The 13,825-nt window shown below is 43.8% G+C and overlaps 1 protein-coding gene across 1 annotated transcript in view; it reads left to right on the forward strand.

The window, feature by feature from the left end:
• LOC122813767 overlaps nt 1–13,825 on the forward strand; it is a 311,471-nt gene that overhangs the window by 125,025 nt on the left and 172,621 nt on the right. The window contains exon 9 of the mRNA XM_044086258.1: nt 10,379–10,550. Coding sequence (XP_043942193.1) covers nt 10,379–10,550 — 172 coding nt within the window. The remainder of the gene's footprint in view (nt 1–10,378; nt 10,551–13,825) is intronic.

Genomic DNA, 13,825 nt, shown 5'->3' on the forward strand with positions numbered 1-13,825 from the left:
ACCTTTTGTGGGCAATATTTGGTGATATGTTATTTTGCAGCACCATCTATTTTACTTGCTTGCATATAGTAAATTTATGCACACCATTTACTGTTGCCTCTTTGAATGCAGATTGTAGATAGATAAATGGGCTGCACTGATGAATGTTGAGGAGTGTCAGTTTCTCATAATGTCAGGGGAGGACAACTTTATGCCCCCTTCAGTAGCTAAACCCTATTTCTGCTGCAGGAGTTTTAGCTTGAATCTAAGTTTGAGGGGGCTTTGTGTAACCTTTACCTTTGGTAGTTAAATGTCTTCCATTGTTGGCTCTGTCCCTCTCTTCAGCCTTTGGTAGGCCTTCTTTTACCACTTGTGGTATTTTTTAATATCCTCGTTGGTATTCTCTCCTTTTCTTTCCCTTGTTGTTTCCTTTAGGATAGCCCTTTGTTTGCCTGTATTATGTCAGACAAGGTTAAGTTAGGGTTTAAACAGTGTGACAAGTGTGGGCATAAGATGCCCAACTCGGATGGCCACGCTCAATGCGTTTACTGTTTGGGCATGGACCATATATATGCTTCTTGTGATATTTGTTCTAGTTTTAGCAAAGGTTGCACGTTCAATTCTCAGAGCGTCTTCTGTTTATCGATATGCGTGAATGGGCGTTCCTTCGTTTAAGGTTGTGCGTTAGGCCTGGCAAGCCAGCACGTAAAAATCTACTGCCAATCATTAGCAGACCGGAGTTCCGCTGTGGCGACCCCTAACCGGGAAAAGCCGAAAGACAGTTACTCTAGCAGAGTGCAAAAACAAGCTAATTCTTAAAGGTTTAATCAAAACGCCTTTTTCGGAAGCTCTCTCTGGGTTGGAGGTCTCACCGCCTCCTAAGACCAAAAAACACAAAGAAAAATGGAGTCACTCACTTCCTGCATCTCCATCAGTTATGAAACAGAGTCAGCTCTGTGCATCCTCAGCGCAGACCTCTTCGGCACCAGGCCCTGTGTCTTCTCCCTTGGTGCCGTCTCTCATGTTGATCCTATTTCGGTTCCAGCTTCGGCACCATCGGCTTCGGTGCCATCCTTGGTTCTGACACTGGCTTTCACGACCATACCTGCTTCAGCACCATCCCTGGCTGTGGAGCTGATAGCTTATTCGGCTCCACAGACTATGACCTCAGTCCACAGATTATGACCTCAGTTCCTAAAGTCGAGCATCTCCCAAGAACCAGATGCTTTCCAACGTATGACCCCTTTTCGGGGCATCGGTTTAGTCGCTTTCTTGAAAGACCTGATTCTCCTTTAGCAGCCTCCTATAGATCCACCAGGAGTCTTTCTGAACTAGATGTAGTGCGGGTTGTGGACCAGCTTCTGGTAGCTAGGGGATTGCCCACCCCAGCTAGACCTTCCCTCCCCCTTTGGCTGAGAACCGTTTACAGCATATTCACCTGTTTATCCTCCTCTGGCTTCTACCCAGGCCCCGGAGGTCTTGGTATAGATGTCCACCCCGGTGCATGCTGTCTCGGCCCCAGTTGTGGAGTTTTCCTTGTCGGCACTGACCACCCTTGTTGCATCGGCTCCGTTGGAACCGGTGCACTCTCGGAGCAGTGTTTGGACTGTTGGCACCTTGATACCCAGCCCGTCGTCTATTTTTTCACTGGTGCTATGTCCACGGCTCCGACAGCTTCCAGTCCTCTCTGAGCTCCTCACCTGGAGGTGGGCTCCTCATGGCGGGGTGTGACCCTGGTTCCGAGGGTGTCCTTTTCTGTTCCAGGCTCCCGTCCCTCCTCTGGTGGGCCTACTTTCCAGGTGATGGAGAGGGTTCTTGCCTCCACAGGCTCAGTCAGCACTAATGACATCAGGACCAGAACGCCCCTCTAGCATGCAGCTGTCCCAACCCACTACTTCAAGATCCTGGTCACGCGAGTCGCAAGGCCTCCCTTTGAAGGGAACCCTTTCTCCGGAGTCCTCCTCAGAAGATCCCACTGGGGAGCCACCCCAGAAGAAACGGTGCAAGAGGAAGCACCTTGATTCCCCTGAGGAATCTATCACTGAGGACACTGATTGCGATGAGGGTGAAGGGTCCCCACGGTCTCCTCCAGGTGACGTCTCATTTGGAGACCTTCTCAAAATCCTCAAGCAGCGGGGAGACTAAGTTCTCTAACCCTCCTTCTGAGGAATCTGTGTTCTTGCAGGCCTTCCGTGCCTGGCCATCTACTTCCTGGGTGACCCCACCTGTGGATGAGCTTATTAAGCCAATCATGTAGCATGCCTGGCAGGCCCCGGACAATGTAGAACCTGTCCCCCAGAGGCCGGACAAAATTCTATCCACCCCTGAAGACCAGCCCAACTGGTCCAAGCAGTTGACGGTTGATTCCATGGTCATGGCGGCGGCCACCAAGAAGGAACTGGCAGAAGATAGCTCCGCTGTCCATCCTCCGAACAGGGAGTCTCTGGCCATGGCAGACTAAAAGTGGAACTTTGCTTCAGCGACCTTTGCCATTTGGTTGCTGAACTATCCAGCACACTTCACTCATCTCCAGAGAGACCAAATCTCTGAAATGTCTTCGTCTTTGGCAGGGGTACTGCCTGATGAGGTGCGTGACACAGTCACCTCGCAACTAGCTACCCTTGAATCTATCTCAAACTCCTCGATGCGTTTCATATCTCACACCACTGAGGGGCAGCTCGAGCTGCCATATCAGGCATTGTCATGAGACATCATGCTTGGATGCGTTTGTGTGATTTCACAGACCCCTTTAAATCTTCCTTCGTCAACGCACCTGTAGACGAATCTACACTTTTTGGTCCCAAAGTACGAGACACACTAGCATGAAGTGAGAAAGACTGAAAGACCTTGTCTGCTGTTGGCATACGTTTTTAAATCCCCCAGAGGTCCTACTTCAGGAATCAGAAGGGAGGAAAATTGTGGTTCAAGAAATCCCAAGAATCCTTCTGTGACACTCGTGGTGAGCAATCCCTCGGGGGCAGAGGAGGCAACTCATCTGGAAGATGCCCCTTTTGGGGCAGAGGGGGGGGGTCCACATAACCAGGGCACTAGAGATTCCTTCTCTGGCCAGCTGACCCTACCAGCTCTACTGAACAGCGGCCCGATTGTTTCCTCTGGAAGCAGTCGGGGGGTCGTTTTTCTCTGCACCTATCAGCTTTGCAACTTACTACTACCAATGTTTGGGTGCAGAGAATAATATCCAGAGGCTACCAGATACCTTTCGATTTAACTCCCAGACCTGTCAAATGATGTACCACCCAATCAGAGGGAGGTAGCAGCCTTAGAAATAGAAAAGCTATTAAGAAAAAGAGTCGTCCAACCAGTCCCACCAGACCAGAGAGGATCCAGGTTTTACTCAAGGTTCTTTTTAGTGCCAAAAAAGACAGGGGACTGGAGACCAATCCTGGATCTCAGCCTATCGAACAAATTTATCAAACCTCAAAAATTCCAGATGGTTCACGGTACAGGCCATTCCCCCCTTTCTAGGGAGGGACAACTGGATGTGCTCTATAGATCTCTAGGACACGTATTACCACATAAAGCTAGATCACCACTCCTGGAGATTTCTCCACTTCTGGCTGGGAGCCAGTCACTACCAGTTCAAGGCACTGCCATTCGGTCTCTCGGCAGCCCCCCCCCCCGAGTGTTCACCAAATGTATGGAAGTTGTAGTAGCTTATCTTCGACTACAAGGATTCCAGGTGTTTCCGTATCTAGACAATTGGCTCCTTACTGCCCTGACCAGGAATCTTCGAATCTGCAGCCTCTTACACTCAAGGCCTCGCTCTCCGCTTGGGGATTACAATCAACAAGGACAAATCTCAAATGTCCCCAACAAAAACACTGGAATTCATTGGAGCAGTTTTCGACACAGCATCCTGTCAAGCTTCCCTCCCTCTTCACAGGCTTTCGAAAGTAAGACACCCAAGCCAAGCCCTTCTTCCACAGACCTTTTTGTACCAGCATGCCTTGTACTGCAACTCTTGGGCTCCATGGCAGCTGCCATTACTCTAGTACCACAGTGACAAGGTTGCACATGAGAATACTACAGTGGCTACTTTCTTCACAATGGTCAATCTTAACTCACCCACTTGACCACATGATACATCTTAGAAAACTTTGGAAGAAAGAAATGCTATGGTGGATGAAGCCAGAATCGAATCTTTGGTGTTGACTGTTCTGTCTCCCCCAGCCCACAGCCACGGTGACCACAGATGCTTCCCTGTTAGGGTGGGAGGGGGGGCAATTCCAAGGCACCTGGTCCCCCATGGAGGCCAATGTGCACATAAATGTCCTGGAACTGAGGGCAGTTCTCTTAGTGCTGCAAGCGTTCCATGCATCCCTCCCTTCTGGGACCATTGCAGTTCATTCGGACAACATGTCAGTTGTCTGGTATATCAACAAGCAAGGCAGAAACAGGTCTTACCCCCTGTGTCGGGAAACTAAGGATTTGGCACTGGGTGATAGCTTCCAACCACTTTCTTACCACTTTCTTATAGCAATGCACATTCCCGGGAGTTCCAACCTTATAGCGGACAATCTGAGCAGGAACATCTTGATGCCTCATGAGTGGTCCCTCAATCCTGTAATAGCGGATTGGATTTTCCGCTGTTGGGGCAAGCCTTGCTGTGATCTGTTTGCTTCCTCCTTAAACAAATGCAGAAGCTACTTTGCCCTAATCCACCCCTCGGGGGAACCCCCGAAGAACGCTCTAACAGGTCTATATTATATTTTCAAAAGCAGACAGTATCGAAGCTGATATTGTCGACACGAAAATAGCGAAAGTGGAGAACATCGAACGTGTAAACGGAAATTTCTGTAAGGGGAGATTTCTGTTTACCACAAAGTAGTGCGGTCTCTGAGTTGGTATATTTAAGTGGCGGAGGTTTGGGGGTGTAGGGGGGATTGCCCCCCCCCCCCTGCTTAAACCCATTAGGGTACATTTCTTTTTTTTTTCTTTTATAAGATCGATGTTTTGAAGACATCGACCATATGGTGTTCCATGTTTTCAAAAGTCGATCTTATAATATAAACCCCTGTCTAATGCACGATTGGCCCCTGGGTCTACTGTATGCCTTTTCCCCCGTTTCCCCTCATCCCAAAATTCCTCCAGAAAGCTCAAAGGTTGAGAAGCAAACCTTACTGGCCCCATAAAGTCTGGTTCCCCTTCCTATGGCCTCATTTGATTCACAGCCCGTGGATCCTGGATCATTTCCAAGGTCTGCTATCTCATCCTCAGGGATTGATTCACCCCAATCTACACTGCCTCAAGCTCATGGCTTGGTTCCTCCACTTCCAGTGATTGCCAGGCTGCCTTATATCTCATCTCCCATTCATGAAATTCTTCTGGCTTCACACAAAACTTCCACCAGGAAAATTTATTGTAGTAAATGGACTAGGTTCTCTACTTGGGCCAAAGATCAGAACTTGGATCCTTTTTCTATGCTTGTTCAAAAGATCCTACAATACCTGATGACTCTTCTACATGCAGAAGCCTCAGCATCGACAATCACTGTACATTTAGCATCTATTGCAAATTTTCATAATGGATTTGATAATTCTTTTGTTGTCACACCGCCTGTGCAAAAACCTTTTTGAAAGGAGTATTACACGTCAAGCCCCCCACCCCCCATAGAATCCTGGGACTTGACCTTGGTACTTCAGTCATTAACAGGCCCTCCTTTCGAGCCTTTTGATTCTTGTGATATAAAATTTTTATCATGGAAGATTCTACTTCTAGTAGCACTTACCTCAGCGAGAAGCGTATCTGAGTTGCAGGCCTTGAATGTCAAGAGACCTTACTTGAACTTCCACAGGGATAGAGTATCCCTTCGTATTGACTCTTCTTTCTTGCCCAAGGTCATTTCTGTTTTTTCCATTAACCAAGGTCATTTCTGTTTTTTCCATTAACCAATGTACTGACCTGCCGGTTTTCTTCCCTCAGCATTTCTGCAGAGAGGAGTATCTGTTACACACCCTTGATGTTCATAGGCAGCTTTGTTGTTATTTAGACTAGATTAAATATTTCAGGAAAATGGATCAATTGTTTGTGGCCTTTGCAGGACCCAGATTGGGTAAACCTGTCTCCAAAGTGACTCTGTCCTCCTGGCTTAGAAACGTCATTACCTTTATCTGCTATCAGAATAAGCTGCCCTTACCTTCCAGAATAAAGGCTCCTTCTACTAGATCGATGGCTACTTCTGTGGCTTTTCATTCCAGAGCCTCTATGGATTATACCTGCGCAGCAGCCACTTGGGCAAGACCTCATACCTTTATCAGTCACTACAAATTGGATTTGGCCTCCAGGGGACGAGCATCTTTTGGTTCTGTGGTGCTCAGGAATATTCTTCCTTAGGGCCACCCAGGACTCAAGTAGCTGGGGACTCTGTCCTAACAGTAAGGAATGAATAAAGATTTACAACATCAGGTAAAGAAGTTACGTCTTACCATAACGTTCCATCTATGTTGTATGCTATTAGTTTGCTTTATTTTTAAACTGCAGTGAGATTATGAGGAGTGTTTGTTTTGTATGTTAGAGTAGTATATTTAATGTTTGTGCAGTTTCATTGGTGGTAGTATTTGCTAGGATGATGGACCAAGAAGTTTTTTGAAAGTTATTCATTTAGGGCAGAAATGATTTGAGTATTTTTTTTTTCCAAAAAGTGATTGTTTGGGGGAGAAGCCTGTTTTTGTGTGTCTCATTTGGTCAACAGATCAGCTGATTGATGGTGGTGGTGCAAGATGGCTACAATAGTGGAGTTTGTGAATTCAGGAAAATGCAGTGAGACTGTTCATTGAAACTGGAAGGTTGTAGGTGCAAATTTGTTATTTTTCAAGGTGTGTTTGTTATGAATACTTCTAAAAGGATTGGTCCCTGTTTTTTTGAAGTTGTCTAATGGACGCTGTAATAATTTGTGGCGAAAGTTAGATTCTTGAAGTACAGTTTTTTTTTCCACTCATTCATTCATTCACCACAGCAGATGGTCATCTTCAGAGAGAGAGTTGCTCCTCCTATCCCTCTATCCCTGTTTGGTCATTGTCTTGCTGTCCAGCAGTTGGCTGTTCCCAAAATTTTTTGTGGGACCCTCATTCATAATTATCAGGAGAGGAGACTGAATGCTTTGTTATCCCTGCTAGCATGAAGATTTTTATATGCTGTGACATGCCAAGGGACAGAGTGAGTGTGTAGTAGTGTTTGGTGTGCACGCACTTGTGCATTGTATGTGGAAGACTGCATATGTGTGTCTGCCCTTCTGTTTGCGTGCACATTTGGCTGCACAAAACATGCACACACACACACACACACACACTATTGCAGATTGCACAACTCTGTGGTCTTCACCACAGAGCTGCTGTGTCCTTATGAGATAGATAAGTTGGCTATCAGTAGTTCAATTGTTTAAGCCTTCCTTTTCAGCCAGCTGTCTCTTTTTGTAAGTCGCTAGTCAGTTTGTGGTCATGCAGTAGAGGGGCATTTTGCCCCTTCTCCAGCTGACAGGTTCTGAGGTCGAAATGAATTTTTATCTAAGGGAAAATTACTGTAATAGAGTCAGGAAAGCTGTGGGGTAGATGGATGGCATCTGATGTAAGAGTCTGGTTTACAAGGCTGACCTGGCTTTAGCATTTCTTTAATGTGTGTTGAGGGACAAACTGTCATGAGAAGCTAAAGGCACAAGATTTCATTTCACAGTGTGATCCTTTTGGAATCTACACGTCTATTTGCAGGTTTTTGGTGCACTGTGTAGCCTTTCAGTCGTCCTTTGTTCTTAAGAACAATACAGAAAGGTTATTAATGTGACTAAGACTTCACAAAAAGCAGACTTCATGCACTGTAAACTCTCTTGTTAACCGGCACCCATGGGATTGGTAGATGTCAGAAGTGTAGTTTCTGGTTGCTTTAGAGTTGCTATTAAAAATAAACTTAACAAATACTGTACACTATACTATACCATAAACACTGTATTGATTTGATTTTAATATTGAATTGCAGTAATTAAAAGCCTGGCTGGAATCATATTTTAAACTTATTTCCACTAGAAAGCGTGGCACATGGAATGGTTTTCAGTGGTACACTGAGTGGATTGGGATTGAATGAATTGAATAGAGAGAGTAAATGCATGTATGAAAGCAGAAGCGACTGTGTGTGAGAGATTGGAGAGATGTATGAAAGCTGAAGAGAGTGAGAGGTTGGAGAGAGAGAATGTTCATCTGATGCAGACTTGAGTGAGCATGGAGCAAGTGTGGGCATTTTAGTGATTGACTTGTTTGGTTTGACTTGTTCTCAGGTTGGGGAGAGAGGGAATTTATTTTTATCTTCCTATTTTAAAACTCTAAAAATGTAAGGTATGTTTCTGCGGTGGGACAAGTGCAACACATGAAAAACTGAATTGTTCATACTGTACTGTATTTCTTCAATTTTTTTTTTCCTGGTTGCTTGATTTCCGGTTAACTGAGAGTTTACTGTACATGTGCTGAAGGTGTCCAGAATGGTTTGGTTTGCACTCGGATGATTATTAGAAAGAATACACTTGTGTCTTTCAACTTGTGTAACAATGGGGGTATGAAGACACTCTAGAACATAAGGTGAGGTATCATTAAATGGTTAGAGAGAGAGAGAGGAAAATAATGTCCTAGAAAAAGTGAAGTCTAGAAAAGAGCATAGTTTGAATTCTTAGACACACACACACACGTACACACACACGTACACACACACGTACACACACACGTACACACACACGTACACACACACGTACACACACGTACACACACACGTACACACACACGCACACACACACGTACACACACACACACACACACACACACACACACACACACACACACACACACACACTCTTCTCTCTCTCTCTCTCTATGGGGTAAAGCTGGACCATATTTGGATTTCTGAATTGTTTGTCATGATTCAGTAGCAGGGAAGGTTGTGAAGCAGGCTGATAAATTTCATGAATGTTAATAGTGTTTCTGATTCACCATAGAGACTTTTTTTTGTCAATCTGCATTGAATCTAATCATATAACTTGGTTATCACTTGTTATGTCTGGATTCCATCATAACTTTTGACATAGCGCTTTACATACTGTGAAGAAAATAAAGGATGATGTTTAGGATGCTGACCGTGATGGAGATAGAAAGCTGACTGATCAAAAGTAGAGAGCATTGGAACTTGTCTAGGAAAAGTCAGCAAGCAAAGTGACTTAAAAGTTCATTGTTGGAATGGTCCTTTTTTAGCGCATGTGTGTCGGAGTATGATTAACCTGTATTCTGAGGAGGTAGTTGTTCTAATGGTCACAGTGAAGAAAGGGCTATTATCCAGTGACAACTAATGTAAAAGAGGCACAATATTTTGAGGTTGCATCACTGGCCTTTCGGTTGTCCACTATGAAAATGCATCTGGACCAGTCTAGTTGTGAAATCCAAAATAAAGGAGAAATTCCAGATTGGTAGAAAGCATATACGATTATTACTGAAAAGCAAATAAAAGTTACTGAATATTAACAAAATTACACCTATTAGAATATTTGCAGAGAGATGGAAAACGTTCCACTAGAAAAGCGTAGAGAAAGCATTTATTCAAGTTCTATACTCTGTATTGTTTGATCTTATGAATGGGTGGTAGTAAGGAAGGGCAGCTAGAAGATGAGCAGTTAGGCATTTACTGAAGAATAGGTAATTTAATGGGAGGTCCCTAAATGCACTGCTTGACGCAGTAAGTACTGTCATTGTTGGTAAAGGGATTGAAGAGAGGATCGGCAAAAGTAGGACTAAGGCAGTTGCTTATGGGCTAGCTGCAGCCATTTGACGCATTCATCCAAGACAGTTTGTCATTATCCGCCAGATGTTAGAAATATTCGGTAGTGTACAGGTTGTCATTTTTATAGCCAGTCTGCATGTTAGTAATGCTTTAGTAGTTGGCTGAATTGCTGTCAGAACAGGTTTTATAATGGAACTGCATAGTTGGATGTATCAAAGTATATCGTCAGCAGAGACCGATGTTGTACCTATCTATGGGCCTTTGTTTCATTTAATGACAGAGACACTTTGTTTACTTGTAGTTCATTTTCATTTGGCATCAGGTTCTTCTGTTTGAATGCTTTTCTTCATATAGCCTTTTATTTTAGGTTTGCAGTGAGTAGTGTAATTTTTAGTTTTTCTACAGTGTGCTGACTGGTTTTAAGTGTTAGCCCCCTCCCCATGTGTTATGTTATCAGAGTTATTTTAAACCATGTAATAGCTAGTTTTGTAATTCATTCACTTTTTTTTGTATTCAAATGCTCACAGCATAGCCATGTGTAAGACACATGGTATGCATTTGATTATATTGGTGTAGTTTGTGCCTTAGTGTTTTTTAACTCCTGTTCATAGACTTATTATTCTTTCCACAGTGAAGTGTCTTTGTACAACAGGAAGGCACGTACCAAGGGCTGCCTATTTGGGCTCATCGGTTTCATGTTGCCCGTCTTTCTACTGGTCACCCTGATCTTTGGAAACCTGTCACGGGAGCTGCTGGTTGTCAGTCTGGGGGAGAAAATGACACAGACTCTTGCAGTCTATTTGGTGAGTTGTGGGATCCTGGTGAGGAGAACAGTATTTAGGATTTTAAATTTGCTTTAAAAATTTTGGAAGAATAAACCAGTACTACATGGCTGTTTGCACATTCACAGTAATCTGTTAAGGATGTCCTCTTCAGCGTTTTCACTGACTCTAAGAAACTCACTAAGTATTTGATTACTGTCCTGCTACAGTTAATGATATATTAAAGGTATTGATGATACCGCACTTTTGTATATCTGTTTAACAATGGGCTTCCAAGCCAAAAATATGTGATGACTATTAAATGTTTTTCTTTTACTTCCACCTCCCCTTCAGAAGACATTTCTTTTTTACAGAATTAGTATTGTAATTCCATTTTTGTTAGTCATCATGGAGTAGCTAGTCTGTACAGTGCATTTTTTGCATGAATATTGAGATTGTTCTGGTCTTCATTACTCTGTGCCTGCCTTTTTCTCAGCTGTACCTGCAGTATGCTGTTGCTGTATCATACTTATCTTTGGTAATCGAAGGACCTTGGCTGATAATTCCCTGCCCTTTATTTTCAGTAAATGTGTGGAGCAAAATATATGCTGTGTTTTCACAGATTTTTATCTGCCTATATCATGAAGTTATTCTTGCAGACATTTTAAAGTGCATGAAGTGTTTTGCATTTCCTGTCATGGTGTGCGTATCCACATGGATAAACAAAAGGCATCACTCCCCAGTAATGTCAAGTCTCTTACCTTACAGTAGCACTAAATGTTATGGTGTGAGGAAGTGTGCAATGTTCCTGCCCCATACTTGTCCATGTGGATAAGCAGCAGGCTTAATATTTAGTTTTGTCCCCTTTCTTTCACAGTACAGCCCTCCATTTGTGCCAGAACCTACATTGTCACCTACGCCACACTATATCTGTTACTGGATGGATATTCAGAGAGCTTCAGGCCCCATTGCCTAAGTTTGCTGAATCATCTGTTTTCTTTTTTTGGAGGGAGGGGGTCCATTATTGCAAAATCATCTTTGCTCTTTCTGTATGACAATTGTTGCAGTAGTATCTGCTTTTATAGAAGTGTGTGAGCTTTTCCACTAGGTTTAGACTGAACTGTAAGTGTACATCTTTGTGGTGGTGTCTTTACAACTTGGATATCCGCATGCCTTGAAAACTAACTTGTTCAAAGTTTGCCACTGGTAGCAGTGTATGATCTGTAGCTGTAGAATCGTACTTGTGTTTTGATAAAATAAGATGTATAAAAGCTTGAAAAATGGGGTTATGATTTGGACTGTGGTTACTTAGCTTGAGGAGAAAAGAAACCTGCCCTTACAATTGTGCTGTACCTTACTGAGAGAGTGAAACAATTTGCAGTAGAGATTTCGGCAAAGGATTTGAACTCTGATAAAGATATATCCACTTCAAAAGAGATGTGATATTCATCATTTAATAGTCTTTGGAGTAATTCTGTCCAAAATGCTAAAGCTCTAGTTCCGTTTCCTTGCTCGACATATGCCCAGCCTTAGCCCTAGGCATGACCACTGTATGCTGGTACATAAGGGATGTGCAGGTGGTAAAATTCTAACCTTTCTTTACACCAGTCCAGTAAACAAGATTAAGCCACTTTCTTGGTATGTCACACCATTCAAATGGAACCAGATGCCTTTGCCCACAAAAGCTCTGCTCCATTTGGGGAACCCTTCAGTTTTGTATTTTATATTCTGTAATTTTGTTAATGTCATCAAGAAAAGAGACAAATGACTGTAAGGTAGGCAAATCCACTAGAAAATAAATTTACTTTGAGTCTTTTTTGTTTAGGACCCAAGCACAGTGTTTGTGTACTATTGTCCCTAAAACCTTGTGAAGCAATCTTTCTTCTCTCAAAATTTACTTAGAAAATAAGCAGATGAAAGCTTTAGTGTGAGATGCTGTTTCAACTGATATTCCCATCTCGGACATCCGCACACAACTGAAAATGAAATCGAAGAAAGACTGTACTTACTCAGATGTTCATCGTGTTTCACTGTTGCAGTCATGACTGTTGGGTTCTCCCGTGCCGATAGGCAGTCCTTGGTCGGCCAGAATCCCAAAGTCTGGGTCCGGCGTCGGCTGTTAAACCATGCTCCCTGACGTCAGAGCGCCAGGAGTATAAAGCAGACAGCCGACGCCATCTTCTCCAGTCTTTCTTGCCGTGCGGTGATAGCAGTTCGCAAGTGCCGGTCGGCTGACTCCTGACGATTTTACCTGATAAACTTCAGTCCGAAGATTTTCTTCTCCATTCAAAGCTAAGTACCCCGTTGAGGAAACTTTTTTCTTGCTCCACTCCGATGTCAGAAAAAGTTAATAATTGCGTTTCATGTGGGAAGCAAATAAATCATAAGGATTTTCATTCTTACAGTATTCCTTGCTTAAGCCCTGACCACAACGTAGCTAGTTGTCGGTTTTGTGCTAGATTTAATCAACGTACAATTAAGCGAAGGCACGATTTTGCTTTTCATTACTTCGGTAGGCGCTTTAACTACAAAATGTCGTCGGATACGGTTCCGACTACCGGAGTTCACAAACGACGCAAGGATAAAGACAGACCTCCGAGGTCCAAATCTGATAGTGCACAAGCGGAGCCAGATTCAGGTTCGGCCGTCGTCAGTGAGGCGCTTTTGCAGCCCCTGTCATCGGCCATTTCAGAACCGATGGCCGAAACGGACTCTCATGAGCAGCCAACCAGGCCTTTAAATATTTCTATTGCAGGACCTTTGGACAATGCTCCTTCGGATGGGTCTGGAGCCGCTGTGCACATACCGGCTTCCGAAGGGGTTTTCAGGCCTACTCTGCTCCTAATAAAGACAAAGCCAAAGGCAAAGGCAAAGACTCCTTCTAAATCAAAGACTGCAACTCAGGCCTCTTCTGAACCGGCTCCCAAGTCACAGAAACAGTTACTCAAGATGGCGGAGGATTTACTTACTATGATTAGGGGTTCACATCCCCCTCCAGATAAAAAGCCAAGGCAGGATGTTTATTATGATTCTTCTGATCAGGCCTCTGTTTCCTCTGTTTCTTCTACTGACCAGGAATATTCTTTCCCTCCTTATGAGGATTCTGATGCTGAAGAATCCATTCCTTCAACTTCTCCCCCTGAGGATTTCTCTTTTGGGGAAACTTTGCATGAAATAGGGAACATTTTCACTGGGAAGGACAGGAGTATTCGGAATCTAAGAAAAGACTAAGGGATTTTCTTCTTCTTCCCCAACATAGACCTCTGGCTATTCCTCCTGTTTTGGATATTGTGGATGATGCCTTTTCGGAGGCTAAC

Source organism: Protopterus annectens, chromosome 10.part0, assembly GCF_019279795.1.
Source record: "Protopterus annectens isolate FY-2018-M chromosome 10.part0, PAN1.0, whole genome shotgun sequence".
Taxonomy (NCBI): Eukaryota; Metazoa; Chordata; order Ceratodontiformes; family Protopteridae; genus Protopterus; species Protopterus annectens.